The following is a 26,950-nucleotide window of genomic DNA, read 5'->3' on the forward strand; positions in this document are numbered from 1 at the left end:
CTGGAGGGAAATTGGTGGCTGGGTGGAGGCTTGATGAGGGAGCCTGGGATGGACTAGAGGCAAGTGAGGGAGTCCGAGGCTTGGGGTCAGGTTAAACTGGAAGCAAGTTGTGGGTGTCAGGAGTCTGGGATTAGTCGTCTGGAGGCAGGGGGAAGGTGTCCGGGGCTGGGGTAGACTGGAGGGAGACTGGAGGCAGGGGGAAGGTGTCCGGGGCTGGGGTGGACTGGAGGGAGACTGGAGTCAGGGGGAAGGTGTCCGGGGCTGGGGTGGACTGGAGGGAGACTGGAGTCAGGGGGAAGGTGTCCGGGGCTGGGGTGGACTGGAGGGAGACTGGAGGCAGGGGGAAAGTGTCCGGGGCTGGGGTGGACTGGAGTGAAACTGGAGGCAGGACGGGGTGAGGGGGGGGTCCAGGCCTTGGGCATAGGGTGGCTGGAGGAAGGGTAAAGGTGTCCGGGGGTGTCTGGGTGTCTGGATATCCGTGCTGGGATTGACTGGAGTGAGACTAGAGGCAGGGGTCAAGAGATCCAGTGTCCGGGCAGAGGGTGTCAAGGCGCTCACAAACCCTGCTTGGCCAGGGCAGCGGTGACATTGTCAGCCAAAGTGGCTAGCTGTGGAGACTCCAGCAAATTGATGCTGTCGGAGGACGACAGGTGGCTGTGGCGGTGGGGGGACACCGTCCCTGACATGCTCGTTCCCGGAGACTGGGTCACGATGATCTCTGCCCCATGGTCCACCCGGGCCTTGGCCGTGTCACGGAACAACAGCTTGTGGCTCTCGATCTACAGGGAGATAGGGTAAATGAGATAGGCAGGAGGTACACACGCACACAGGTGAAGGATACATACACGCACACACACACACACACACACACACACACACACACACAGGTTGGGGATACACACACACAGGTTGGGGATACGCGCACACACACACAGGTTGGGGAAACGCACACACACACGCACACAAACACGCACACACAGGTGAGGGATACACACACACAGACGTCATATGGATGGTTTGAGTGGTGCTAACCTTGGAGGAGACTGTCTGAGACTGATGTCCAACTGATCAGGGGTGCGTCCCAAATGGGACAATATTGGCTTTATCGAGCACTACTTTTGACCAGAGCACATAGGGCCCTATAAAGGAATAGGGTGCCATTTGGGACTCAACCAATCCTTGTTGTGATGAGGTTACAGTATGATGGGACTTACCATAATGAGGCCTCCACCAGGGGTGTGGTGTGCATTATCCAGGGAACCCACCTTGGGCTGGGCCTTGTCTTTGAAGTCCAGCTTCACACTCTCTATGCGCACGTTACCTCCTCCTAGTGGAGCAGAGGGAGAGAGTGAGGGGGAGGGGGAGAAAAAGAGAGAGCCAAGAAGACAAGGAAGGGTAAGAGAGAGAAAGAGAGAGATTGTTGTGGAAAATAACCACTATACTTTATTACAAATAAGGTCTTACAGAGTTTTTGTTGCATCAATAAATGACTTTATTAAAGTTTTCAACAAAGCCGATACCAGTCTGCAGAGTGGCACCCCGTTCTCCCTCCCTCACGTCACATTATATACCATCATCCCCAACTCTTCTAGCTCTAAATCCCTCCCTCTTCAGTTTCCCGCTCTTTATCACTCCACGCCCACTTCCTTTGTCCCTGAGGATGGCTGAACTATTACTCCAACCAATCACTCGCTCCCCTGTCTTGCACACACACTCATGTTTAGTTTAAACATGACAAGGCCCTAAATTCTTGAAACATACACAAACCTCACCCCATCATGCTGTAATCAATCAAGAAGATACCAATGAGACAAAGGTCTAGCCCAAACTCCATTCAACCCTGGTGCCGCTCCCTTCACTGTGTTTGAAGAGATAGACAAAAGGCCACAAGCTAGTTTCAGTCTCTCATCAGATAAGACAGCCATGGATTTAAGTAAGAGCAAGCAATTTGACCCTAGGGCAGATTTCCTCTCTACTCCCCCACACACACAGTGAAATGCCCCAATGAAATTCCTAGCCCAGTAACAAACAATTCTAACTCAATGTTCGTGATTAACCCAGTTCTATCTCCTAATTCATTAAAGAATACACATCAAGATGTTCCAATAAATTATTATACTTTATCATCAATAATTCGTCAATCCGATGAAAAGACAGAAGAGACCCTTATTCCTTATCTGGATCCCCATTAGCTGTTGCCATGATTACAGTTAGTCTTCCTGGGGTCCATACCCTGCAGATACATCACTTGATAATGTAATTGAAAAGGTGCTTCGGAAATAGATCATTACCTCTATGGGTTAACTAGGACACAGGGAAATACAGACATTGTCATCCTACAAGAAACATTGTATAGAGGAGATGGACCCATTTGTTGCCCTCTAGGTCACAGAGAGCTGGTAGTCCCATCCATCAAACTACCAGGTGTAAAACAGGGAAGAGACTCAGGGGGTATGCTAATTTGGTATAGAACAGACCTAACTCACTCTATTAAATTAATCAAAACAGGAACATCTGGCTAGAAATTAATGAGGAAATGATCGCAACAGAGAAACATTTCCTCATGTGTGCTACCTATATCCCCCCAATAGAATCCCCATACTTTAACGATGACAGCTTCTCCATCCTAGAGGGGGAGATCAACCATTTCCAGGCCTAGGCACATGTACTAGTCTGTGGAGACACTGGACATGAACCTGACACTCTCTGCACACAGGGCGACAAACACCTATCTGGAGGTGACAGTATTCCCTCCCAAATATGCCCCCTGAGACACAACTATGACAAAACAACCAACAAAAACGTGTCACTTCTGCAGCTCTGTCGCACACTGGATCTGTCCATACTGTAGTCAATGGTAGGCTTCGAGGAGACTCCTATAGTAGATACACTTACAGCTCATCCCTTGGCAGTAGTACTGTGGATTACTTTATCACTGACCTCAACCCAGAGTCTCTCAGAGCATTCACAGCCAGCCCACTGACACCCCTATCAGATCACAGCAAAATCACAGTCTACTTGAACAGAGCAATACTCAATCATGAGGCATCAAAGCCAAAGGAACTGCACAATTTCAGAAATGCTATAGATGGAAGGAAAGTAGTGTAGAAACCAACCAAAAAACAATTAGGCAACAACAAATTCAATCCCTTTTAGACAACGTCCTGGACAAAACATTTCACTGTAATAGTGAAGGTGTAAACTTGGCAGTAGAAAGCCTAAACAGTATATTTGACCTTTCAGCTTCCCTATCAAATCCAAACATTTCAAGCAGACAACCTATTTAATTTCCACAACCTATTTTTATTTCCACAAGGCCGTGGGGTGAGACAGGGATGCAGCTTGAGCCCTCTTCAACATATATATCAACGAATCTGCGAGGGCACTAGAACAGTCTGCAGCACCCGGCCTCACCCTACTATAATCTGAAGTCAAATGTCTACTGTTTGCTGATGATCTGATGCTTCCGTCCCCAACCAAGGAGGGCCTACAGCAGCACCTAGATCTTCTACACAGATTCTGTCAGACCTGGGCCCTGACAGTAAATCTCAGTAAGACAAAAATAATGGTGTTCCAAAAAAGGTCCAGTTGGACCACAAATACACATTTAATCTAGACACCGTTGCCCTAGACCACACAAAAAACTATACCTACCTCGGCCTAAACATCAGCGCCACAGATAACTTCCACAAAGCTGCGAACGATCTGAGAGACAAGGTAAGAAGGACCATCTACGCCATCAAAAGGAACATAAAATTTGACATCCCAATTAGGATCTGGCTAAAAATACTTGAATCAGTTAAAGAACTCATTGCCCTTTATGGTTGTGAGGTCTGGGGTTTGCTCACCAACCAAGAATTCAAAAAATGTAATGCAGAATTCTGCAAAACCATCCTCCATGTGCAACGTAAAACACCAAATAATGCATGCATTAAAAGGAAGGGATTCCCAAACCTTCCATAACAAAGCCATCACCTACAGAAAGATTAACCTAGAGAAGAGTCCGCTATGCAAGCTGGTCCTGTTCACAAACACAAACAGACCCCCAGGACAGCAACAGCAACACAATTAGACCCAACCAAAACATGAGAAAAGAAAAAGATAATTACTTGACACATTGGAAAGAATTTACCAAAAAACAGAGCAAACCAAAATGCTATTTGGCCCTAAACAGAGAGTACACAGTGGCAGAATACCTGACCACTGTGACTGACCCAAAATTAAGGAAAGCTTTGACTATATACAGACTCAGTGAGCATAGCCTTGCTATTGAGAGAGGCCGCCATAGGCAGACCTGGCTCTCCAGAGAAGACAGGCTATGTGCACACTGCCCACAAAATGAGGTGGAGACTGAGCTACACTTCCTAACCTCTAGCCAAATGTATGACCATATTAGAAATACATATTTCCCTCAGATTACACAGACCCACAAAGAATTCAAAAACGAATCCATATCTATTGGGTGAAATAGCACAGTGTGCCATCACAGCAGCAAGATTTGTGACCTGTTGCCACAAGAAAAGGGTAACCAGTGAAGAACAATACAATTGTACATACAACCCATATTTATGTTGATTTATTTTCCCTTTTGAACTTTAACTATTTCCACATCGTTATAACACTGTACATAGCCATAATATGACATTTGGAATGTCTCTATTCCTTTTAAACTTTTGTGAGTGTAATGTTTACGGTTAATTTTTGATTGTTTATTTAACTTTTGTTTATATTCTATTTCACTTGCTTTGGCAATGTAAACATATGTTTCCCATGCCAATAAAGCCCTTTGAATTGAATGTAGCAGTGTGAATGTATTATATTGAACAGAAGCTGATCATCAGTATGACCACCAGATGGCGATGCAGGACTCTGACGCAGCAGTCAGTCACCACCTTTTTCCCTATAGTGCACTAATTTTGACTAGAGCCCATACCCATATGTCTCTGGTCAAAAGTAGTGCATTATATAGGTATTAGGGTGCCATTTGAGATGCATCCTATAATGCTCTCTCACTCTTTCCTTTATCTACAGTAAGGTAAAAGTGAAATTCCTATACAAGCCCAACATGGTTCTAGTGCGTTGTGGATTCACTGTAGGCTCCCATATCTCTCAACTGTCAGTGAGGGGTGACCCAGGCAGATAAGATAAGATCAACATCTTGTCCAACTTTATTGTCCAAGAAGGAGAAATATGCCTTGGACATACAAATGCTACTGCTCCCATAGAAAATACATAACACATAATACACATAAATAATACACATCACATAATAATACACATCACATAAATAATCAACAGAAACACATGTATAATACCGGTACACAGGTAGAGCAGGTTGTTTACCTGGCCGGTGGTGAATGTTGTCCAGTGATCCACACTTGGAGGTCACATGACTCAGGTCAATCTTCTTGGTCTGGATCTGCACCTGTAGAGGAACACCTGGTCAGAGGTACCTGGTCTCTGGTGATCACCTGTTTACCCATAATCCTAGGAGGGAGGATCAAGGCAGAAACCCTGAAGAACTACAGTAAAATCTCCTGTCTCTGATGAAAATGACTGGATCTACCCATCTATCTATCCAGTTGACTAGCGAAGTAACGCCTGTGGGAATGATCTGTGTTAGAGTTGGTTCCTGATCATACACATTGTGCTAGCAGGGAGGATAAAGAGGCAGAGAACTACCATCTCCTGTCTCTGACGTGCTGTAAAGGTCGGGACTACCCAAAAGTAACAGTGTTTTAGAGAATTATACTTTGGCTTAGGTGGGTGGGTGCTTATATTTGTCCTATTTCACACATGTTGCATATCCCACTCCCCTGAGACACCCTCAGAGAGTGGGGTCACAGCCAGAGATCAGCCATTATTGACCCTGGAGCAATTAGGTTACTGGCCCAACGCTCAGTGGTTAAGAACGTCATCATACCCATTGTCCTAGGAGGGAGGACCAAGAGGAAGAGAACCCAAAAAAAGAAAAAAAAATAGGTCATTTAGCAGACGCTCTTATCCAGAGCGACTTACAGGAGCAATTAGGGTTAAGTGCCTTGCTCAAGGGCACATCGACAGACTTTTCACCTAGTCGGCTCGGGATTAGAACCAGCGACCTTTCGGTTACTGGCACAACGCTCTTAACCACTAAGCTACCTGCCGCCCAACCATCCCTGAAGAACTACGATACCATGCCGTCTCTGAAGAAAAGGACTGGATCTATCCAGTTGATTAGCTAAGTAACAGTGGTATTGGTAAATAGTTGGAGTGTAGTATACTCTGGGTTGGGTACCCATCATACCCAATTGTTCTTCACATTCCCACACTCTTAGAAAAAATTATTACAAAGGGGTTATTTTTGGTTCCATGTAGAACCCTCTGTGGTATTTAAAAAAAAATATGGAGCCAAAAAGGGTTCTACCTGGAACCAAAAACGGTTCATCAAAAGGTTATTCTATGGGGAAAGCCGAATAACCCTTTTAGATTCTAAAAAGACAACAGCTCTTCATAACAGAACGAAAGGGTTGTCGTAAATTCTCTTTACGTGCACCTGACGTTTACTACAAACAGATACATTTACATTTACGTCATTTAGCAGACGCTCTTAACCAGAGCGACTTACAAATTGGTGCATTCACCTTATAGCCAGTGGGATAACCACTTTACCAATTTTAGAAAACAAAAAATTGTAAATTTTTAGAATCTATTTTTTTTTTTTTTTTTTTTGTATAGTATAGATAGTAGTCAGTGCTTGACTTGGGCTGATAATAGTACATACACTGAGTGTACAAAAGATTAGGAACACCTGCTCTTTCCATAGGACTGACCAGGTGAATCCAGGTGAAAGCTATGATCCCTTATTGATGTCACCTGTTAAATCCACTTCAATCAGTGTAGATGTCTCTCATTCCCACAGGCGTTACTTAGCTAGTCAACTGGATACATAGATGGGTAGATCCAGTCATTTTCATCAGAGACAAGAGTGTAGCAAAACCTAATATTTACTACAATACACTGAGTGTACAAAACATTAGGAATACCTTCCTAATTGTGGCACCCCCTTTTGCCCTCAGAACAGCCTAAATTCATTGGGGCATGAACTACAAGGTGTCGAAAGCGTTCGACAGGGATGCTGGCCCATGTTGACTCCAATGCTTCCCACAGTTGTGTTAAGTTGGCTGGATACACACGGGAAACTGTTGAGCATGAAAAACCCAGCAGCGTTGCAGTTCTTAACACATTCAAACCGGTGCACCTGGCACCTACTACCATAACCCATTCAAAGGCATTTAAATATTTAGTTTTGCAAATTCACCCTCTGAATGCACACATACACAATCCATGTCTCAATTGCCTCAAAGCTTAAAAATCCTTCTTTAACCTGTTTCCTCCCTTTCACTGATTGAAGTGGATTTAACAAGTGACATCAATAAGGGATCATAGCTTTCACCTTGATTCACCTGGTCAGTCTATGGAAAGAACAGGTGTTCCTAATGTTTTGTATACTCAGTGTATGTACTATTATCAGCCCAAGTAAGCACTGACTACTATCTGTTTGTAGTAAACATTAGGTGCACATAAAGAGAATGAATGACAACCCTCTCGTTCTGTTATGAAGAGCTGTTGTCTTATGACAACCAACCCAACCACGGTCAGGAATGAAAAATATACATTTTACTTCTAGCTTTATCTGTGAAACCTGAGGCTGAAAAGACAAAAGTGCACATTCAGAATATTAGCCATAGAATATTAGCCAATAAAAATGCACATTTGGAATTAGCCACAGGCAAAGACACAGAAGAGGTTATGCAGCAATGATACACCCAGGTGATCTGAAGAGAGAGAGAAGGAAGGAAGGAAGGAAGGAAGGAAGGAAGGAAGGAAGGAAGGAAGGAAGGAAGGAAGGAAGGAAGGAAGGAAGGAAGGAAGGAAGGAAGGAAGGAAGGAAGGAAGGAAGGAATGACACCAACAGGCACAACAGATACAGTGTGAGTGAATGAATGAGTGAGTGAGTGAGTGGGAAAGCAAGCACAACAGAAGCATACGCATTAGACAATAGAACACTGACAAATCAGAAGGAACATGGGAAAAATAAGAGATTTATCCATCAAGATGATTTAATAAAACATGCCTACTGTGTGGTCTACCATCAATTTACCTGTTTTCTAATCTTGTATCGCCACACATATAGGCCTGGGTTGCAATAGTATCTGATAGATAAAAGCTATACTATACCCTGACCATGCAGAATGCTAGTGAATGTATTGAGAAAGATGGAGCTGTGGTTGGTGTCAGTGAAAAACAACAGTGTGAGTCCATTTATCTTTTAATTTTCACATTGTTTACACTAGCTAGCCCTTTCCCCTCTAAGAAACAGAAATCACAGCCGTAAAGGAGATAACCTGGTCCAAGATCTGTTTGTGCTCTTTCCAACTCCATTGCTTTCACTGTCAAGCCAAAAAGTCTGGCATGACAATTCCATAGAGGTGTCAATGCCAGGTAGAACCAGGTGAGAAGGTGAACACAGGTCACATCCCAAATGGCACCCTATTCCCTATATAGTGCCTTGTGGGCCCTGGTCAAAAGTAGTGCACTAAATAGGGAATAGGTTGCAATTCTTTGAGATGCTGTACATAGACTGGGACCAGAATAGGAACCCTGCAGCCCCCAGTCCTGCATCTCCCTAGCACTCTAACTGGTGACAGTGAGAGAGAGAGATACCATAAAGAGAATGACAAGAGAGAGAGAGAGAGAGAGAGAGAGAGAGAAAGAAAGAAAGAAAGAAAGAAAGAAAGAAAGAAAGAAAGAAAGAAAGAAAGAAAGAAAGAAAGAAAGAAAGAAAGAAAGAAAGAAAGAAAGAAAGAAAGAAAGAAAGAAAGAAAGAAAGAAAGAAAGAGCGCGAGAGAGAGAAAGGGGTACCATAACACAAAGAAAGAGAGGAGGGAAGTGTGTAAGAGAGAGGGGGGGGGCTAAAGTCCAGTTTAACACTGGGAATAAGCACCTGTAGGAGTCGGAGATGAGAGTTTATATAACATTTATTTCATGTTTATGTCTATAGAACTGGAGGTGAATGGGCGGGAGAGAGATTGGGGTTGTGACACAGAGCTTAATACAAATGACTCGGCAAACAGCTTCCCTGACCTCTAACCTCTGACATCTCAACACCTCATGGTATAACATTAGTACCAGAGTTTGAAATGGAATTAACCCCAACCCTGATTAGCTCTGACATCAGACACAGCCCCTCTTACTTCCCCATGGCTAGCATGGTCATTACATCTTTACAGTTAGAAAATATCAGCCAAGAGAGACCTGTTTGTCTCTCACTGACGGCCATGACACTTTGTGTTTGCTTTCTTTATGTAACCACGGTGACCTTTGTGCCTTGTGTCTACAGCTGAGCTAGTCTGATCCTCAGGGAAAGCTAGCTAGTGTAAACATACTGTAGATATACAGTACAATGAATAGAATAGGAAAAAAGCAACTCAGATGACAGCAATTGACTTAAATGGGGATGGATCCGTTCTAGTGAATCTAATTCTATGAGCGTAATGTAACATCCCCTGACATGCTGTATGTACTGTATGCCTGTCAGCAGGGAGACAGGGTGCTGAATCTGCCAGGACTACTCAGACTGTCTGTTCCATTTACATTTACATTTAAGTCATTTAGCAGACGCTCTTATCCAGAGCGACTTACAGTTAGTGAGTGCATACATTATTTATTTATATTATTTATTTTTCATACCCCCGCGGTAATCGAACCCACAACCCTGGCGTTGCAAACGCCATGCTCTACCAACTGAGCTACATCCCTGCCGGCCATTCCCTCCCCTACCCTGGACAACGCTGGGCCAATTGTGCGCCGCCCCATGGGTCTCCCGGTCACGGCCGGCTACGACAGAGCCTGGATTCGAACCAGGATCTCTAGTGGCCTTAGACCACTGCGCTACTCTGTTCCAAACAGAGACTGTGTCTGCTCTGCAACCCAAATGGCACCATATTCCCTATATAGTACAATACTTTTGACCAGAGCCCTATGGGTCCTGGTCAGAAGTAGTGTACTATTTAGGGAATAGGGTGATGTTTGGGATGCATACAAAGACTGTGAAAATGGGATGTAAACTAGAATGGCTAAGACACAGGATTTCTTTCTAAAACAGTCACAGTTTTTGGGCCGGGCCTGCTGTAGCTGTAAGGAGACAAAGCAAGTTTGATTGAGACACAAACAAGAAATAGCAGGATTGTTCGGGCTGCAAAGTACAAAACATGTTAAGACATTTACAACATATATAACATGTATCACGCTAGACATGCAGAGAGTGGGGAAGAGAATCGAAAGGAAAGTCAGAGGCCAACAGATCGTCAAGAGAGGAAGAGAAACAGTGAGCAGTGGATTGAAGCGGAGAGAAAGAAAGAAAGAGAGAGACAGAGAGAGAGAGAGAGAGAGAGAGAGAGAGAGAGAGAGAGAGAGAGAGATAGAGAAAGAAAGAAAGAAAGAAAAAGATAGAGAGAGCAGAGCAGAGCAGAGCAGAGGAAGAAGAGAGAGAAAGGCAACGAGGTCATCTGGTTGGCGGTCACAGCTGAAGCTTCATAGAAAAACAGCAAACAAGTAGAAAACATTTTTCCTCCCATTGCTTTTCTCTCACCACAATACAAACATTTGGATATATCCTCTCATGTTGTACTTCTCTATACACCACGAATGCTTATAACACACATAGTTATAAATATGCATATTCTCTATAGGCCTATGTCACTTTAAGGCCAATACTGTGAAGACTAGTTGTTTTAATACTTCTCTAGGTTTGAATATTCCATATTGTGTTCGATCTCATAAGAGGTACAGAGAGGTACAAGTGATTGTTTGATTCTGAGCACAAGTAGGTGGACTCTGCATGGAAGATTGATGCACAAGTGTTGATGATACTGCATCAACCCCCTCATTGTTGTATGTGAATATATATATACATCCATCACTAGAGTGGGTATATATTACAACTGAATGACGAACAAGAAGTGGATACTTCAGTTTTGATCATCAGGCTGTTCAGAGAAAATACTGAACCATACAGGGCAAAGTGCTCAGGAAAGAATTCAGTGATTTATGTAGTTTTGGTCTTGTGCACATATCAATGGTGCACATATCAATGGAACTGTCCTCCCATGACAGTAGCTAGCTAGTAGTAGCTAGACAGTAGCTAGCTAGATTTGGTTCTGGGTTCAGAGATAAGTGGAACTGAGTCTACAGTTTGCTTTTCAAGGGAGAGACCAGGAGAGATCTTCACTCACAGTCAAATTGGAGAGTTCTGTAAACATATGAAGGTGTGAGTTGGTACATCTCAGAGCTAACTGCATTGTAGATTTGGTTCTGGGTCTGTAATGTATTTTTCATTGTCGGACCCCAGTAAGACTAGCTGTCTCTACTGGCGTCGGCTAATGGGGATCCTAATAAAATCTCAAAACAATTTAGAGGACAGATTGAGCATGTAGGCAGACAGGCTGACCTAGGACTGGGGGCTGGGGTTGGACAGAAGGATTCGAGCGGGGGTGGAGGCAAGGTTTGAATTATACAATGACTTGATATTACACATTTCTTGATATTTCAATTCTTATGGGGAGGACCCTGATTTATTATTGGGCTGCCCAGTCCCCCCCAACCCCCCTGTAATTCTAACCCAGGCTGAGGGTGGGGGTGGCCCCTGTATGGACATGTGCTAGAGAGGGACACAGTCCACTCATCTCCCAATACAGGGACAGAAAATGAGGCCTAGTACACACTCAGGTTGTACAACTGATGCACTAGGCGTTATGACAAAACGGTTATGATATACAACATATATTTTTGATGAGTTTTTCCGCACAACAATGTTTGCACAACTGTTGTGTGGTAAGGTTGCAAAATTTCGGTAACTTTCCCAACATTCCAGGGAAAACCAGGGAAGTTTTGGAACGTTACCCGAATTTTGTAATTCTGCCTAGTGGTGTCTCTATCAGTGCATCAGTTGTACAAACTGAGTGTGTACTAACTAGGCCAGAGAGAGGAGAAGGGAGAGAGGGAACAGAACAGTAGGTACAGGTACATACATGGCCTCCACGAGGAGAATGCTTCATGTTATCCTTGGATCCACATTTTGACTGTACGTGACTGAAGTCCAGCTTCTTGTTTAAAATCTGAATCTAGAGGAAATACAGAGATATAATGTGGCTATTTAAATGGGGATGAGGATGGATGCTTAGCTTATTCTATGTTATGGAAGGGATGTATAGGCACAACATTAAGAGGACAGATATGTATGAAGGCAGGACAACTGTTGATGATGGTCAGAGGAATGCTGAATGGAGATTCAATAGATGGTTACATGTTTTTATAGCAGGGATCATCAACTAGATTCAGATGCAAATTGACCACAGGAAGCCAAAAGAGATGCAGTATAATAAAAACAATCATTTCAAACCTTGCTTACATTTGTATACGATCACATACAGTATATCTCTCTATTTTGCATGGGAATACCTTGGAACAGATTCCAAAAATGTAAATCACTTGGAGCTGATTTGCTGGTGTTTTTACAGTCTTTTATGCTCAGAAAAGTTGGGGGGCCAAATAAAAACACCTGCGGGTGAAATTCGGCCAGTGGGCTGCCAGTTGGGGAACCCTGCTTTATAGTGATGATACAGTGGGGAGCACAAGTATTTGATACACTGCCGATTTTGCAGGTTTTCCTACTTACAAAGCATGCAGAGGTCTGTAATTTTTATCATAGGTACACTTCAACTGTGAGAGACGGAATCTAAAACAAAAATCCAGAAAATCACATTGTATGATTTTTAAGTAATTAATTTTGCATTTTATTGCATGACATAAGTATTTGATCACCTACCAACAAGTAAGAACTCCGGCTCTCACAGACCTGTTAGTTTTTCTTTAAGAAGCCCTCCTGTTCTCCACTCATTACCTGTATTAACTGCACCTGTTTGAACTCGTTACCTGTATAAAAGACACCTGTCCACACACTCAATCAAACAGACTCCAACCTCTCCACAATGGCCAAGACCAGAGAGCTGTGTAAGGACATCAGGGATAAAATTGTAGACCTGCACAAGGCTGGGATGGGCTACAGGACAATAGGCAAGCAGCTTGGTGAGAAGGCAACAACTGTTGGCGCAATTATTAGAAAATGGAAGAAGTTCAAGATGACGGTCAATCACCCTTGGTCTGGGGCTCCATGCAAGATCTCACCTTTTGGGGCATCAATGATCAAGAGGAAGGTGAGGGATCAGCCCAGAACTACACGGCAGGACCTGGTCAATGACCTGAAGAGAGCTGGGACCACAGTCTCAAAGAATTAGTAACACACTACGCCGTCATGGATTAAAATCCTGCAGCGCACGCAAGGTCTCCCTGCTCAAGCCAGCGCATGTCCAGGCCCGTCTGAAGTTTGCCAATGACCATCTGGATGATCCAGAGGAGGAATGGGAGAAGGTCATGTGGTCTGATGAGACAAAAATAGAGCTTTTTGGTCTAAACTCCACTCGCTGTGTTTGGAGGAAGAAGAAGGATGAGTACAACCACAAGAACACCACCCCAACCGTGAAGCATGGAGGTGGAAACATCATTCTTTGGGGATGCTTTTCTGCAAAGGGGACAGGACGACTGCACCGTATTGAGGGGAGGATGGATGGGGCCATGTATCGCGAGATCTTGGCCAACAACCTCCTTCCCTCAGTAAGAGCATTGAAGATGGGTCGTGGCTGGGTCTTCCAGCATGACAACGACCCGAAACACACAGCCAGGGCAACTAAGGAGTGGCTCCGTAAGAGGCATCTCAAGGTCCTGGAGTGGCCTAGCCAGTCTCTAGACCTGAACCCAATAGAAAATCTTTGGAGCGAGCTGAAAGTCTGTATTGCCCAGCGACAGCCTCGAAACCTGAAGGATCTGGAGAAGGTCTGTATGGAGGAGTGGGCCAAAATCCCTGCTGCAGTGTTTGCAAACCTGGTCAAGACCTACAGGAAACGTATAATCTCTGTAATTGCAAACAAAGGTTTCTGTACCAAATATTAAGTTCTGCTTTTCTGATGTATCAAATACTTATGTCATGCAATAAAATGCAAATTAATTACTTAAAAATCATACAATGTGATTTTCTGGATTTTTGTTTTAGATTCCGTCTCTCACAGTTGAAGTGTACCTATGATAAAAATTACAGACCTCTACATGCTTTGTAAGTAGGAAAACCTGCAAAATCGACAGTGTATCAAATACTTGTTCTCCCCACTGTATGTGAGTGTAGATACAGCACACAGCAGGTAGGTGGAGTTCATTACCCTTTCTATCATTCCATATAGGGGTGGTAGAATAGGGCATCAGCCCTTTGATACACCAACAAATAGAAGAGTACTCTGAAATGAACTCTGAGTCAAAGAGGGGCTTCACTTCCTGCCAAGATTTGGCATGTGTTTGTGTTTGTTTCTTGTGTGTGACAGAGTGTGTGTGATGGAATAAGTGGGGGCTTGGTAGATGGAGGTGCTGTATACCAGTGGGTCTTTGGCTGGAATGGGGGCCCATGTCACACTGTGTGCAGCAGACAGATATAAGATGAGAGAGACCAGGCGCATGAGCGATCCCCAGATCCACGACGGGTTGCGTTTGGGCTCTGTTATGTTGGCTGTTTGGCCTTTGCGTTGCTGTTAGAAAAGCAAACACATTATTGTTCTAACTAACAGCTAGGGAGTCACTGTACTGTAGATGGGATACTGTAGGTCTGCTACTGGTACTGGGTTGATTGGAAGTACTGTATAGGTTCTGCTATGCTACATGACTGTGTATATGTATCAGGGTCTTCTGAAGTATCCTGTAAGTGTGCATCCCAAATGGCACCATATACCCTATATAGTGCACTACTTTTGACCAGGGTCCATAGGGGTCCATATAGTGCACTACTTTGACCAGGGTCCAAAAGTAGTGCACCATATAGGGAACAGGGTGCCATTTGGGACACAGGCTAAGTGTATAGACCAGGGATGGCCAACTTTGATGGGCCACAAAAAATCTGAACTCATCATGAGGGGCGGAAGTGGCTCGCAGGTCTGTGTATCCACACTCTTCAAGGCCCAAGAGGTGGGAGACCTAGGCTGCGTCCCAAATGGCACCCTATTCTCTATATAGTGCACTACTTTTGACCAGGGCCCATAGCGCTCTGGTCAAAACTACTGCACTATCTTTCCACAGAACAGACTGTATAAAGATGGAAGGCTGCAGGATCCACAACCCTGAGAAAGGCTTATAAACTGTAGCTTAGTACTAAAGAGGAACAGACATTGTATGATGCACAACCTTGAGACATACTTATACACTATAGCAGTGGTCACCAACCGGTCGATCGATATCGACTGGTCGATCTCCAAGGCGTTCCTAGTCGATCGGCAAACATTTCTGTAAAAAACCCAACGATAAAGCCTTGTGTTCCTATATTTGTATTTGTCTCACGCTGTTGGAGGTAGGTGCAACCAATTCAGCCTCCCTCGCTGGGTAGGTGAAGTGTTCCCATTTTTAACCATTTCATGTGTCTGAAGGTACAATCTCAGCCTTCCCGGCGGGCCCAGATAGCAAATCAAGTGCACCATAGGCCTACCGCTGGCCAATCGAATGGCTCAGATTACCATGTCTTCAGTAACGTAGCAGGCCTAAAAAGAAAGCTATAGCAAAGTTAATACTGTGAGATTTCAAAACTTTTAAAACCATGACTAGAGTGAGACTGTCAACGAATACTGCGAAGAGCTTCTGTTTTTATGAGTGAGTTCATGTTTACGTTTTTACTCAGCACTGTCAACACTTTCTATTTAACATAAAATGCCCGTTCTTCCTACTTCCACTCGCGCTACAAGCAGCACTGCAGCTGCAATGAATGAGTAGGAAAGTGTATCGGTAGGCTTGCGTTTTTATTATTAGCGGCTTGGGTCTTTTTTAATATCTAAGAATATTTCACATTTTCTGTTAATAGGAGAAACATGAATTTGTGCATGATGCAGAAATAATGCGGTGCGACTTGAGTTTTGCCATCAGCTGGAAGACGGTGTCCTTTTTGGTCAGTGTCAGCGGAGGAAAGGGAGAGCGGAGGGACGTTGAGAGCTGCTCTCTCCCTCCGTTGAGACTGACCATCAGATGCTGGCAACATCAGCCCAGTAAAATAAAAATAAAATGATTTAAATGTATGCTCACTCAGCTGTGCCTCACAAGTAATACAACAACTGATCTATTATCGGTGTGATCATATTATAGCCTACCTCAAATTTGAAATATATATTTTTTAAATGGTCCGAACAACAATGCATTGGCAGGGCAATTCAACCAAAGCCTACTGCACAAACGTCATTAATACAGTACTGTTTTTAATAGGTTAATGTTGCATAGGCTTACGTTTTGTAAGTCATGTTTAAAAAAAATCTGAGCGGTGGATCTCGGCTTGCATTTTGACTCAGAAAGTGATCTTGACTCAGATAAGGTTGGTGACCACTGCACTAAAGCCTCCTACTAAAGATGTACAATGTATGAGACATACAGCAGCAATGGCCACACAAAGACAACAGACTCCCTCACACAAGATGACACACTTCAGATAAGATGGAGAACATGTCAGCAGACAGGAGAAAGCACACAGCCAGCGTTGGCGTTTCAAGGGTTTCAAGGCCCCTTTCAAGTGCTGAAGGTAGACCAGTTTGTACTAACAACTGAAAGACGTTCAGCCTGTAAGAACCACACAGACAGAACATGAGGTGGTACCAGGTGAATTGAAAGAAAACCAGAAAGTTGTGTTGTCTGGTAAAATATATACAGACTACTCTCTGTTACCTGGACAAGAATCAAAGTCAAACTAAAACAGTAGCCAACACCAGTTCAGGCAACAAAGAAGGAAATTAAAACTAAAGGGTTTACCTTAATCCATCCTAGGCAGGAATTCCTCTTCATTCAAAGCTTCTTAGACAGTGAATGCTTAAGAAGAAATATCCTACCACAATTAATGACATTAAGACTAAGACATTACACTAAGACCAGAAACCCCCAACTCATCCTCCTTCCCCATTCTACCTCTATTCCAGTAACTGTATGGTCATCTTAAAATTATTAATCAGCTTCTTGAACACTTTACCCACTTACGGGCACAAATAGAGCAGTTTCTAAGTGGCTGTCTAGGGTTGTGCTACGGAGACTCCTAAAAGATTTATCATACCCCTTCCAACCGCTCCAACCTCTCCCCAGCCATCGAGTCAAAAGAGCCGAAGCGAACACCATCGCATCAAAGGGAGGATTCATATTTAATGCAGGCTGTTAGAATCAGGCTGTTAGAATCAGGCACTGTCTGCGTCCAAAATGGCACCCTATTCGCTTTATAGTGCACTACTTTTGACCAGGGCCCATAGGTTCTGGTCAAACGTAGTGCAGTTTATAGGGAATAGAGTGCTATGTTGGATGCAGACACTGAGATTGGGAATGGCAGCATAGCAGCCTTGCCAACCCCGTGCCCAGACAGTCACCTCAGGTTGTTGTTACTTCCTGTTGGAACCCCTTTCAGAGACACTTGCAGCCAGCCAATCACCCAGGAGTTGAGTCTAGTTTGCTAGCGGTGGTGGGAAGAGACTACCCAGCAGTGTAAGACTTGTTTGGGCTGAGCCCGTATGGGAGGCAAGAGAGTTAGAGGTGTTCCAGAATATTCTCTAGCATTGATGGTGAGCTACAGAGTGATCTTACAGAGAAAACGCCACAAGCACTGATCCTCCCGGAAGATTCATACTGTGTAGGTCTTCCTTCACCACAACAATGTCCTTTTCCCATCTCGCCCATCTGAAAAGCTCAGCTGCTACTCCAAAATGAGGTGTTTTTCTCGTTGCCCCCCATTTCAAACCCAGCAAACAATGACCAGACAGACAGACTGAGGGAGGGAGGACAGAGCTACAGTAACAAGGGAGTGAAAGACTATAAATGTGGAGAGGGACACGAAAGACAGGGAGAGGAAGGGACTTTGGAGGGTGGAACAGGGGAAAAAGGCCTGGGAGGAAAGCCTGAAAAAAAGAACCAGCAGCTACAGCATTAGTCAAATACAAAACAAGACTGAGGTAGAAAGAGAGGCAGAAACAGAGCATAAAGAGGAAAAAATAAGGGAGGATAAATAAGGAGAAGGAAGAAAAGAGAGCGAGGGAGGAGGGGGTACAGTAGAAACCCAGTGGACGATCACTAACCTGTCCCCCTTTGGGCTGGTAATTGATGTTGTCTGTGGAGCCGATCTTAGACTTGACGTTCTTGAGGTCTGGCAGGGGCTGGTTGAGGACGCGAAGCTGTTTGGGGGTGGTGGCGGGGGACTTGGGAGGGGTGCGGAGCAGAGCCACCTTGAATAAATGAATTGCCAAATGATTAATTGATTCCATGATATACTCAGGTCTCATTTGGAAAAAAGACTACTGTAGCTAATCTCAATATGATCTCCTGAATAAATAAAGGATAAATCCATAAAATACAATTATATATTTGACTAATTTAAAATACATATAGAGTAGTTGCCTCAGCTGAGTACAGTATAACAGCATTGATTCCTTTTCAGCTCTCTTGAAACGGTTACCTGAACTGCACAGTATCTACTTTGCTTTGACAGTAGTTGGTTCCATATTCTACAAAAAACATGAGCTCTCATAAGGAATAGGGTGCCAATTGGGATGCAGCCTGTACCTTCTTCTCCTGCAGCAGGCTGAGTGAACGTGGTGTGCCGGGGGTGCGAGGGGTCCCGGGTGTGCGGCAGGAGTAGCTGTAGCTGGGAGGGGTACCAGGGGTGATGGCTGTGGACCCTGGGTTGCGGGGTGTGGTGGGGCCGCTGCACAGCGAGCGGGAACGCATCGACTGTGTGCCTGGGGGGGGGGGGTCATAGAAAGGTCACAAAGGTCATACAGAGAGGTTACTCAAAGGTCAATCAGATGTTGGGCATCTCTCAGCATTACTCTAGCCTGGTCCCAGATCTATATGTGCAGTCTTGCCATTTTGTGTTGTCTATGGTCCATATAAGTTGGCAAAACAGAACAAACAGATCTGGGACCAGGCTAACATTACTCCAAAGTATCAAAATTGGTCAGATGAAGAATGGCTCAAAACAAACGGGATGAAACAGTGTAGTTAATAGAATAAAATACGTTAATGAAGCCCAAACTATAGGCTTGATCTACTTGATTACTAACTACTAAGGATGAGACATTCCAACTAGCCATCTCTTACTAGAGATGTGATCTTGAACACACAGAAAGACTGAGATGAACTGGGTGAGATCATGTGAGACAAGATAAGACTAGGTGAGACACTGCAGGACTAGGTGAGACACTGAAGGACAAGGTGAGACACTGCAGGACAAGGTGAGACACTGCATGACTAGGTGAGACACTGCAGGACAAGGTGAGACACTGAATGACAAGGTGAGACACTGAAGGACAAGGTGAGACACTGAAGGACAAGGTGAGACACTGTAGGACTAGGTGAGACACTGAAGGACAAGGTGAGACACTGCAGGACTAGGTGAGACACTGCAGGACTGCAGGCAGTGTCTCACCTTGTCCTTCAGTGTCTCACCTAGTCATGCAGTGTCTCACCTAGTCCTGCAGTGTCTCACCTTGTGATCTTGAGATCGTGATCTTGCAAGGTGAGACACTGCAGGACTAGGTGAGACACAGTAAGACTAGGTGAGACACTGCAGGACAAGGAGAGACACTGCATGACTAGGTGAGACACAGTAAGACTAGGTGAGACACTGCAGGACAAGGTGAGACACTGCAGGACAATGTGAGACTGGATGAGAATGGAAGTGAATCCAGTTGAGACGGGGGACAGAGTGAGACATGAATGAGACTGGATGGGACTGGATGGGATTGAGAGTTCCTCTCTACCTGTCCAACTAGGGGCACGTCCTGTCCTATGCTCCGCCCTGACCTCTGTACGGAACGCTAGAGGAGAACAGGAGAGAAAGAGGATTAAACAGAGGACAGAGAGATAGAGCGAGAGAAAGAGCAAGATCACGATCGAGAGAGAAAGAGGCTAACCGAGAGAGACAGGCAGAAAGAGAGAGAGCAGGAGAAGTGACTTACACGTGGGTCTGCGGGGTGCGGTGGAGCCGGAGCTGGTGATTGAGGTGGAGCTCTCCTCCTGTTCGTGTGGTTGGTGGTGGGTACGCCGGCTCAGGATAGAGGCAGGCCGCGGCAGGGATGACCTCTTTGGGCTCTGAGAACCACCATCCTGTCACATACAAACACCCACACACACACGCAGGAAGGCAAACAGGCACACAAACACACACACACACATTTAGCTTAGTACTGCAGTTACAGAAGTGCACAAGTCAGAAAATGCCCTAGCTTTAGCCTGGGTATTAATTTACAGATGTGAGATCGATCAGTTGATCAGTTCAGGGCCATATGCTAACCTTACCACGTCTATCATTCTCTGTAGTGTTCGGGAGTCACAAGGCCCGACCGAGGAGGGACGGTGCCTATCAAGCTCCGCTTCCACCAGCGAGTTATTTTTATTGTAGGAGGAGCAAGAGGAGTTAGGGCGAGGGGGCAGGAGGGTGGCCGCTCGCATTTTACAGGTGGGGATCTTTGTCAGTGGTGGAGACTAAGTGACAGACAGACAGATGGGGGAGAGATGGGGGATTTAGGGGTGAGAGATGGGGAGATACAAGAGAGAGATGGGTGAGAGATGGAGGAGAGATGGAGGAGAGATGGAGGAGAGATGTGGGAGAGATGGGGGAGATATGGGGGAGATATGGGGGAGATATGGGGGATAGATGGAGGAGATACGGGTGAGAGATGGGGAAGATACGGTTGAGAGATGGGGGAGATATGGGGGAGAAATGGAGGAGATACGGGTGAGAGATGGGGAAGATACTGTTGAGAGATGGGGGAGATATGGGAGAGAGATGGAGGAGATACGGGTGAGAGATGGGGAAGATACGGGGGGAGATATGGGTGAGAGTTGGGGGAGATACGGGTGAGAGATGGGTGAGAGATGGGGAGATATGGGGGAGAGATGGGGGAGAGATGGCTGAGAAACAGACAGTGTGCAAACCAAACCACATGTAAACAAGGATAAAAACAATGACAGTGGAACCAAAGATGACTGTACTGACTATAATTTCCTCGGCAATTGTGCAAACGGAGATATATACAGTGAGGGAAAAAAGTATTTGATCCCCTGCTGATTTTGTACGTTTGCCCACTGACAAAGACATGATCAGTCTATAATTTCATATAGCATTCCTCCTCCTCCAAACACGGCGAGTTGAGTTGATGCCAAAGAGCTCGATTTTGGTCTCATCTGACCACAACACTTTCACCCAGTTCTCCTCTGAATCATTCAGATGTTCATTGGCAAATTTCAGACGGCCCTGTATATGTGCTTTCTTGAGCAGGAGGACCTTGCGGGCGCTGCAGGATTTCAGTCCTTCACGGCGTAGTGTGTTACCAATTGTTTTCTTGGTGACTATGGTCCCAGCTGCCTTCAGATAATTGACAAGATCCTCCCGTGTAGTTCTGGGCTGATTCCTCACCGTTCTCATGATCATTGCAACTCCACGAGGTGAGATCTTGCATGGAGCCCCAGGCCGAGGGAGACTGACAGTACTATTGTGTTTCTTCCATTTGCGAATAATCGCACCAACTGTTGTCACCTTCTCACCAAGCTGCTTGGCGATGGTCTTGTAGCCCATTCCAGCCTTGTGTAGGTCTACAATCTTGTCCCTGACATCCTTGGAGAGCTCTTTGGTCTTGGCCATGGTGGAGAGTTTGGAATCTGATTGATTGATTGCTTCTGTGGACAGGTGTCTTTTATACAGGTAACAAGCTGAGATTAGGAGCACTCACTTTAAGAGTGTGCTCCTAATCTCAGCTCGTTACCTGTATAAAATATACCTGGGAGCCAGAAATCTTTCTGATTGAGAGGGGGTCAAATACTAATTTCCCTCTTTAAAATGCAAATCAATTTATAACATTTTTGGCGTGCGTTTTTCTGGATTTTTTTGTTGTTATTCTGTCTCTCACTGTTCAAATAAACCTACCATTAAAATTATAGACTGATCATTTCTTTTTTATTATTATTATTTTTTATTTTTTGGGGGGGGGGTGGAATAGCTTAATATTGCAGATAGATTGTATCTTCTGTCAATGTAATTGTCTGCATCACTTCCAATCCCCCATTTCTTTTTCTTATTTTTTTATTTATTATTATTATTATTTATTTTTTGCTCCTGAACTTCTTCTACTCTCAACCTCTCCAATCATTATCATGATGTCCATCCGGTTTGCTTCTATATGCCATATCTTTCTAACTGTGCTCTTTCCCAAAAGCTCCCAACATACAACCTATATACTTATTATGGACACAGTATGCTTACATTATTAGCTATCTTTGTTATTATTTGTTGTTATTTGTTATTAGCCCCATCCTTCAACTCTATTCAATACCTCCCATCTATCTCTTAACACCATCTAGATGCAGTTGCACCCCTAAAAACGAAAAACATTTGTCATAAGAAACTAGCTCCCTGGTATACAGAAAATACCCGAGCTTTGAAGCAAGCTTCCAGGAAATTGGAACGGAAATGGCGCCACACCAAACTGGAAGTCTTCCGACTAGCTTGGAAAGACAGTACCGTGCAGTACCGAAGAGCCCTCACTGCTGCTCGATCATCCTACTTTTCCAACTTAATCGAGGAAAATAAGAACAATCCAAAATTTCTTTTTGATACTGTTGCAAAGCTAACTAAAAAGCAGCATTCCCAAGAGAGGATGGCTTTCACTTCAGCAGTAATAAATTCATGAACTTCTTTGAGGAAAAGATCATGACCATTAGAAAGCAAATTACGGACTCCTCTTTGAATCTGCGTATTCCTCCAGGGCTTAGCTGTCCTGGATCTGCACAGCTCTGCGAGGGCCTGGGATCGGGAGAGACACTTAAGTGTTTTAGTACTATATCTCTTGACACAATGATGAAAATAATCATGGCCTCTAAACCTTCAAGCTGCATACTGGATCCTATTCCTACTAAACTGCTGAAGGAGCTGCTTCCTGTGCTTGGCCCTCCTATGTTGAACATAATAAACAGCTCTCTATCCACCGGATGTGTACCAAACTCACTAAAAGTGGCAGTGATAAAGCCTCTCTTGAAAAAGCCAAACCTTGACCCGGAAAATATAAAAAACTATCGGCCTATATCGAATCTTCCATTCCTCTAAAAAAAAAAAAAAAAAGCTGTTGCGCAGCAACTCACTGCCTTTCTGAAGACAAACAATGTATACGAAATGCTTCAGTCTGGTTTTAGACCCCATCATAGCACTGAGACTGCACTTGTGAAGGTGGTAAATTACCTTTTAATGGCGTCAGACCGAGGCTCTGCATCTGTCCTCGTGCTACTAGACCTTAGTGCTGCCTTTGACACTATCGATCACCACATTCTTTTGGAGAGACTGGAAACCCAAATTGGTCTACACGGACAAGTTCTGGCCTGGTTTAGATCTTACCTGTCGGAAAGATATCAGTTTGTCTCTGTGAATGGTCTGTCCTCCGACAAATCAACTGTACATTTCGGTGTTCCTCAAGGTTCCGTTTAGGACCACTATTGTTTTCACTATATATTTTACCTCTTGGGGATGTTATTCGAAAACATAATGTTAACTTTCACTGCTATGCGGATGACACACAGCTGTACATTTCAATGAAACATGGTGAAGCCCCCAAAATTGCCCTCGCTAGAAGCCTGTGTTTCAGACATAAGGAAGTGGATGGCTGAAAACTTTCTACTTTTAAACTCGGACAAAACAGAGATGCTTGTTCTAGGTCCCAAGAAACAAAGAGATCTTCTGTTAAATCTGACAATTCATCTTGATGGTTGTAAAGTCGTCTCAAATAAAACTGTGAAGGACCTCGGCGTTACTCTTGACCCTGATCTCTCTTTTGACGAACATATCAAGACTGTTTCAAGGACAGCTTTTTTCCATCTACGTAACATTGCAAAAATCAGAAATTTTCTGTCCAAAAATGATGCAGAAAAATTAATCCATGCATTTGTTACTTCTAGGTTAGACTACTGCAATGCTCTACTTTCCGGCTACCGGATAAAGCACTAAATAAACTTCAGTTAGTGCTAAATACGGCTGCTAGAATCCTGACTAGAACCAAGAAATTTGATCATATTACTCCAGTGCTAGCTTCCCTACACTGGCTTCCTGTTAAGGCAAGGGCTGATTTCAAGGTTTTACTGTTAACCTATAAAGCGTTACATGGGCTTGCTCCTACCTATCTTTCCGAGTTGGTCCTGCCGTACATACCAATACGTACGCTACGGTCACAAGACGCAGGCCTCCTAATTGTCCCTAGAATTTCTAAGCAAACAGCGGGAGGCAGGGCTTTCTCCTATAGATCTCCATTTTTATGGAACAGTTTGCCTACCCATGTGAGAGACGCAGACTCGGTCTCAACCTTTAAGTCTTTACTGAAGACTTATCTCTTCAGTAGGTCATATGATTGAGTGTAGTCTGGCCCAGGAGTGTGAAGGTGAACGGAAAGGCTCTGGAGCAACGAACAGCCCTTGCTGTCTCTGCCAGGCCGGTTCCCCTCTCTCCACTGGGGTTCTCTGCCTCTAACCCTGTTACAGGGGCTGAGTCACTGGCTTGCTGGTGCTCTTTCATGCCGTCCCTAGGAGGGGGTGCGTCACTTGAGTGGGGTTGAGTTACTGACGTGATCTTCCTGTCTGGGTTGGCGCCCCCTTGGTTTGTGCTGTGGTGGAGACCTCTGTGGGCTATACTCGGCCTTGTCTCAGGATTGTAAGTTGGTGGTTGAGGATATCCCTCTGGTGGTGCGGGGGCTGTGCTTTGGCAGAGTGGGTGGGGTTATATCCTTCCTGTTTGGCCCTGTCCGGGGTTTCTTCGGATGGGGCCACAGTGTCTCCGGACCGCTCCTGTCTTAGCCTCCAGTATTTATGCTGCAGTAGTTTATGTGTCGGGGGCTGGGGTTAGTTGGTTATACCTGGAGTACTTCTCCTGTCTTATCCAGTGTCCTGTGTGAATTTAAGTATGCTCTCTCTAATTCTCTCGTTCTCTCTTTCTCTCTGAGAACCTGAGCCCTAGGACCATACGTCAGGACTACCGGGCATGCTGACACCTTGCTGTCCCCAGTCCGCCTGGCCTTGCTGCTATTCCAGTTTCAACTGTTCTGCCTGCGGTTACGAAACCCCTACCTGTCCCAGACCTGCTGTTTTCAACTCTTAATGATCGGCTATGAAAAGCCAACTGAGAGACCTGAGCCCTAGGACCATACGTCGGGACTACCGGCCGTGGTGACTCCTTGCTGTCCCCAGTCCGCCTGGCCTTGCTGCTATTCCAGTTTCAACTGTTCTGCCTGCGGTTATGGAACCCCTACCTGTCCCAGACCTGCTGTTTTCAACTCTTAATGATCGGCTATGAAAAGCCAACTGAGATTTATTCCTGATTATTATTTGACCATGCTTGTCACTTATGAACATTTTTGAACATCTTGGCATGGTTCTGTTATAATCTCCACCCGGCACAGCCAGAAGAGGACTGGCCACCCCTCATAGCCTGGTTCCTCTCTAGGTTTCTTCCTAGGTTTTGGCCTTTCTAGGGAGTTTTTCCTAGCCACCGTGCTTCTACACCTGCATTACTAGCTGTTTGGGGTTTTAGGCTGGGTTTCTGTACAGCACTTCGAGATATTAGCTGATGTAAGAAGGGCTATATAAAATAAAATTGATTGATTGATTGATCCATATAGGATTTCTATTTGCATATATATTTCAACCGTACTGTGATGTTTTACAAAAGTTCTGAACCTTTCTATTCTCATTGCTTCTACAGATTGTGAATTAAAAATAAACATTTTTGCTAAAAGTATTATTATATTATTGATCGATTGACTATGACTTTTCAGATCACCCAGTAATGCTATGTGCAAGGTTAGCTTCAGGTAAATATTGCAATCCTTTAGCCATTCCTGGACCTGTGTCCAAAAACAAGCTACAAATGGACAGAACCAAAACAAATGATCTAATGATTCTGTCTCTTCACAGCAAAATCTGCAGAGCTGGGAAGATTGTATCCCCCATAAAAATAACATTATATTGGTAGCAAGAATTTTATATAATAATTTAAATTGAAAGATTCAAATTTTTGAATCTGGTGTCGTTTTGCGTGTCAGTTCATAAACACTATGCCATGGGATCGGTACGTCAAAGATCTCTTCCCAACTATTTTGCAATCTATATGGGACGGCTGTCAATCCTTTGGTCCTTAAGTGAAACTGATATACTTTTTTTATTTAACACAGTTTTCCTTAACCAATTATGTTCTTTAATGCAAGGCCGACAGACAAGTTCCTTACTTTCTCCCCATCCACTTTCCTCTTCCACTTTTGCGGTAAGGCTGCAATTATTTGGTTGTAATTTTGGGTAGAGCAGACATTTCCATATGTTTTTGTTAGCTGCATGTGCGACATAACTCCACCAGTCCTACCGATGATATCATTTACGAAGATTATACCTTTTTTAAACATTCTGTCAAAAAATAAAGGTTTTTTGTCAATTAGTATATTTGAATTTAACCACAATATTTGTTGCATTATTTGTTCTGTCGTTTCTGGAGGATTAAATTGAAATTGCAACCAACTTTCTATGGCTTGTTTTAGAAATAGTGATATTTGGGAGATGATTTCCTTTTCAAATAACTGCAAATGAGTTGTTGTAATCTGAATAAAGGGAAAAAGGCCTTTCTTGAACATTGGGTGAGACAATCTTACTAATTTGCTTGAGAACCAGTTCGGATTTAAGTATAACTTTTGTATGACTGAAGCTTTTAGAGATAGGTCTAATGCTTTAATATTTAATAATTTCTGTCCTCCGAATTCATATTCATTATATAAATATGCCCTTT

General features: G+C 44.2%; 1 protein-coding gene across 5 annotated transcripts in view; it reads right to left on the minus strand.

Annotated features, from left to right (window-relative positions):
* Positions 1-404: 404 nt before the first annotated feature.
* Positions 405-26,950, minus strand: part of LOC121536993 (microtubule-associated protein 2) — a 150,845-nt gene continuing 124,299 nt past the window's right edge. For 3 of the 5 annotated variants that reach the window (XM_041844695.2, XM_041844698.2, XM_041844699.2), the window contains 8 exons: positions 20,103-20,250; positions 19,905-19,961; positions 18,706-18,881; positions 18,222-18,368; positions 12,072-12,164; positions 5,344-5,425; positions 1,215-1,327; positions 405-779 (listed from right to left, as the gene is read on the minus strand). In XM_041844695.2, coding sequence (XP_041700629.1) covers positions 555-779; positions 1,215-1,327; positions 5,344-5,425; positions 12,072-12,164; positions 18,222-18,368; positions 18,706-18,881; positions 19,905-19,961; positions 20,103-20,250 — 1,041 coding nt within the window. In that variant the 3' untranslated portion in view covers positions 405-554. The remainder of the gene's footprint in view (positions 780-1,214; positions 1,328-5,343; positions 5,426-12,071; positions 12,165-18,221; positions 18,369-18,705; positions 18,882-19,904; positions 19,962-20,102; positions 20,251-26,950) is intronic. The other 2 variants (XM_041844696.2, XM_041844697.2) reach the window with 2 other exon arrangements.

The sequence above is a fragment of the Coregonus clupeaformis genome, chromosome 23, assembly GCF_020615455.1.
Source record: "Coregonus clupeaformis isolate EN_2021a chromosome 23, ASM2061545v1, whole genome shotgun sequence".
Lineage (NCBI taxonomy): Eukaryota > Metazoa > Chordata > Actinopteri > Salmoniformes > Salmonidae > Coregonus > Coregonus clupeaformis.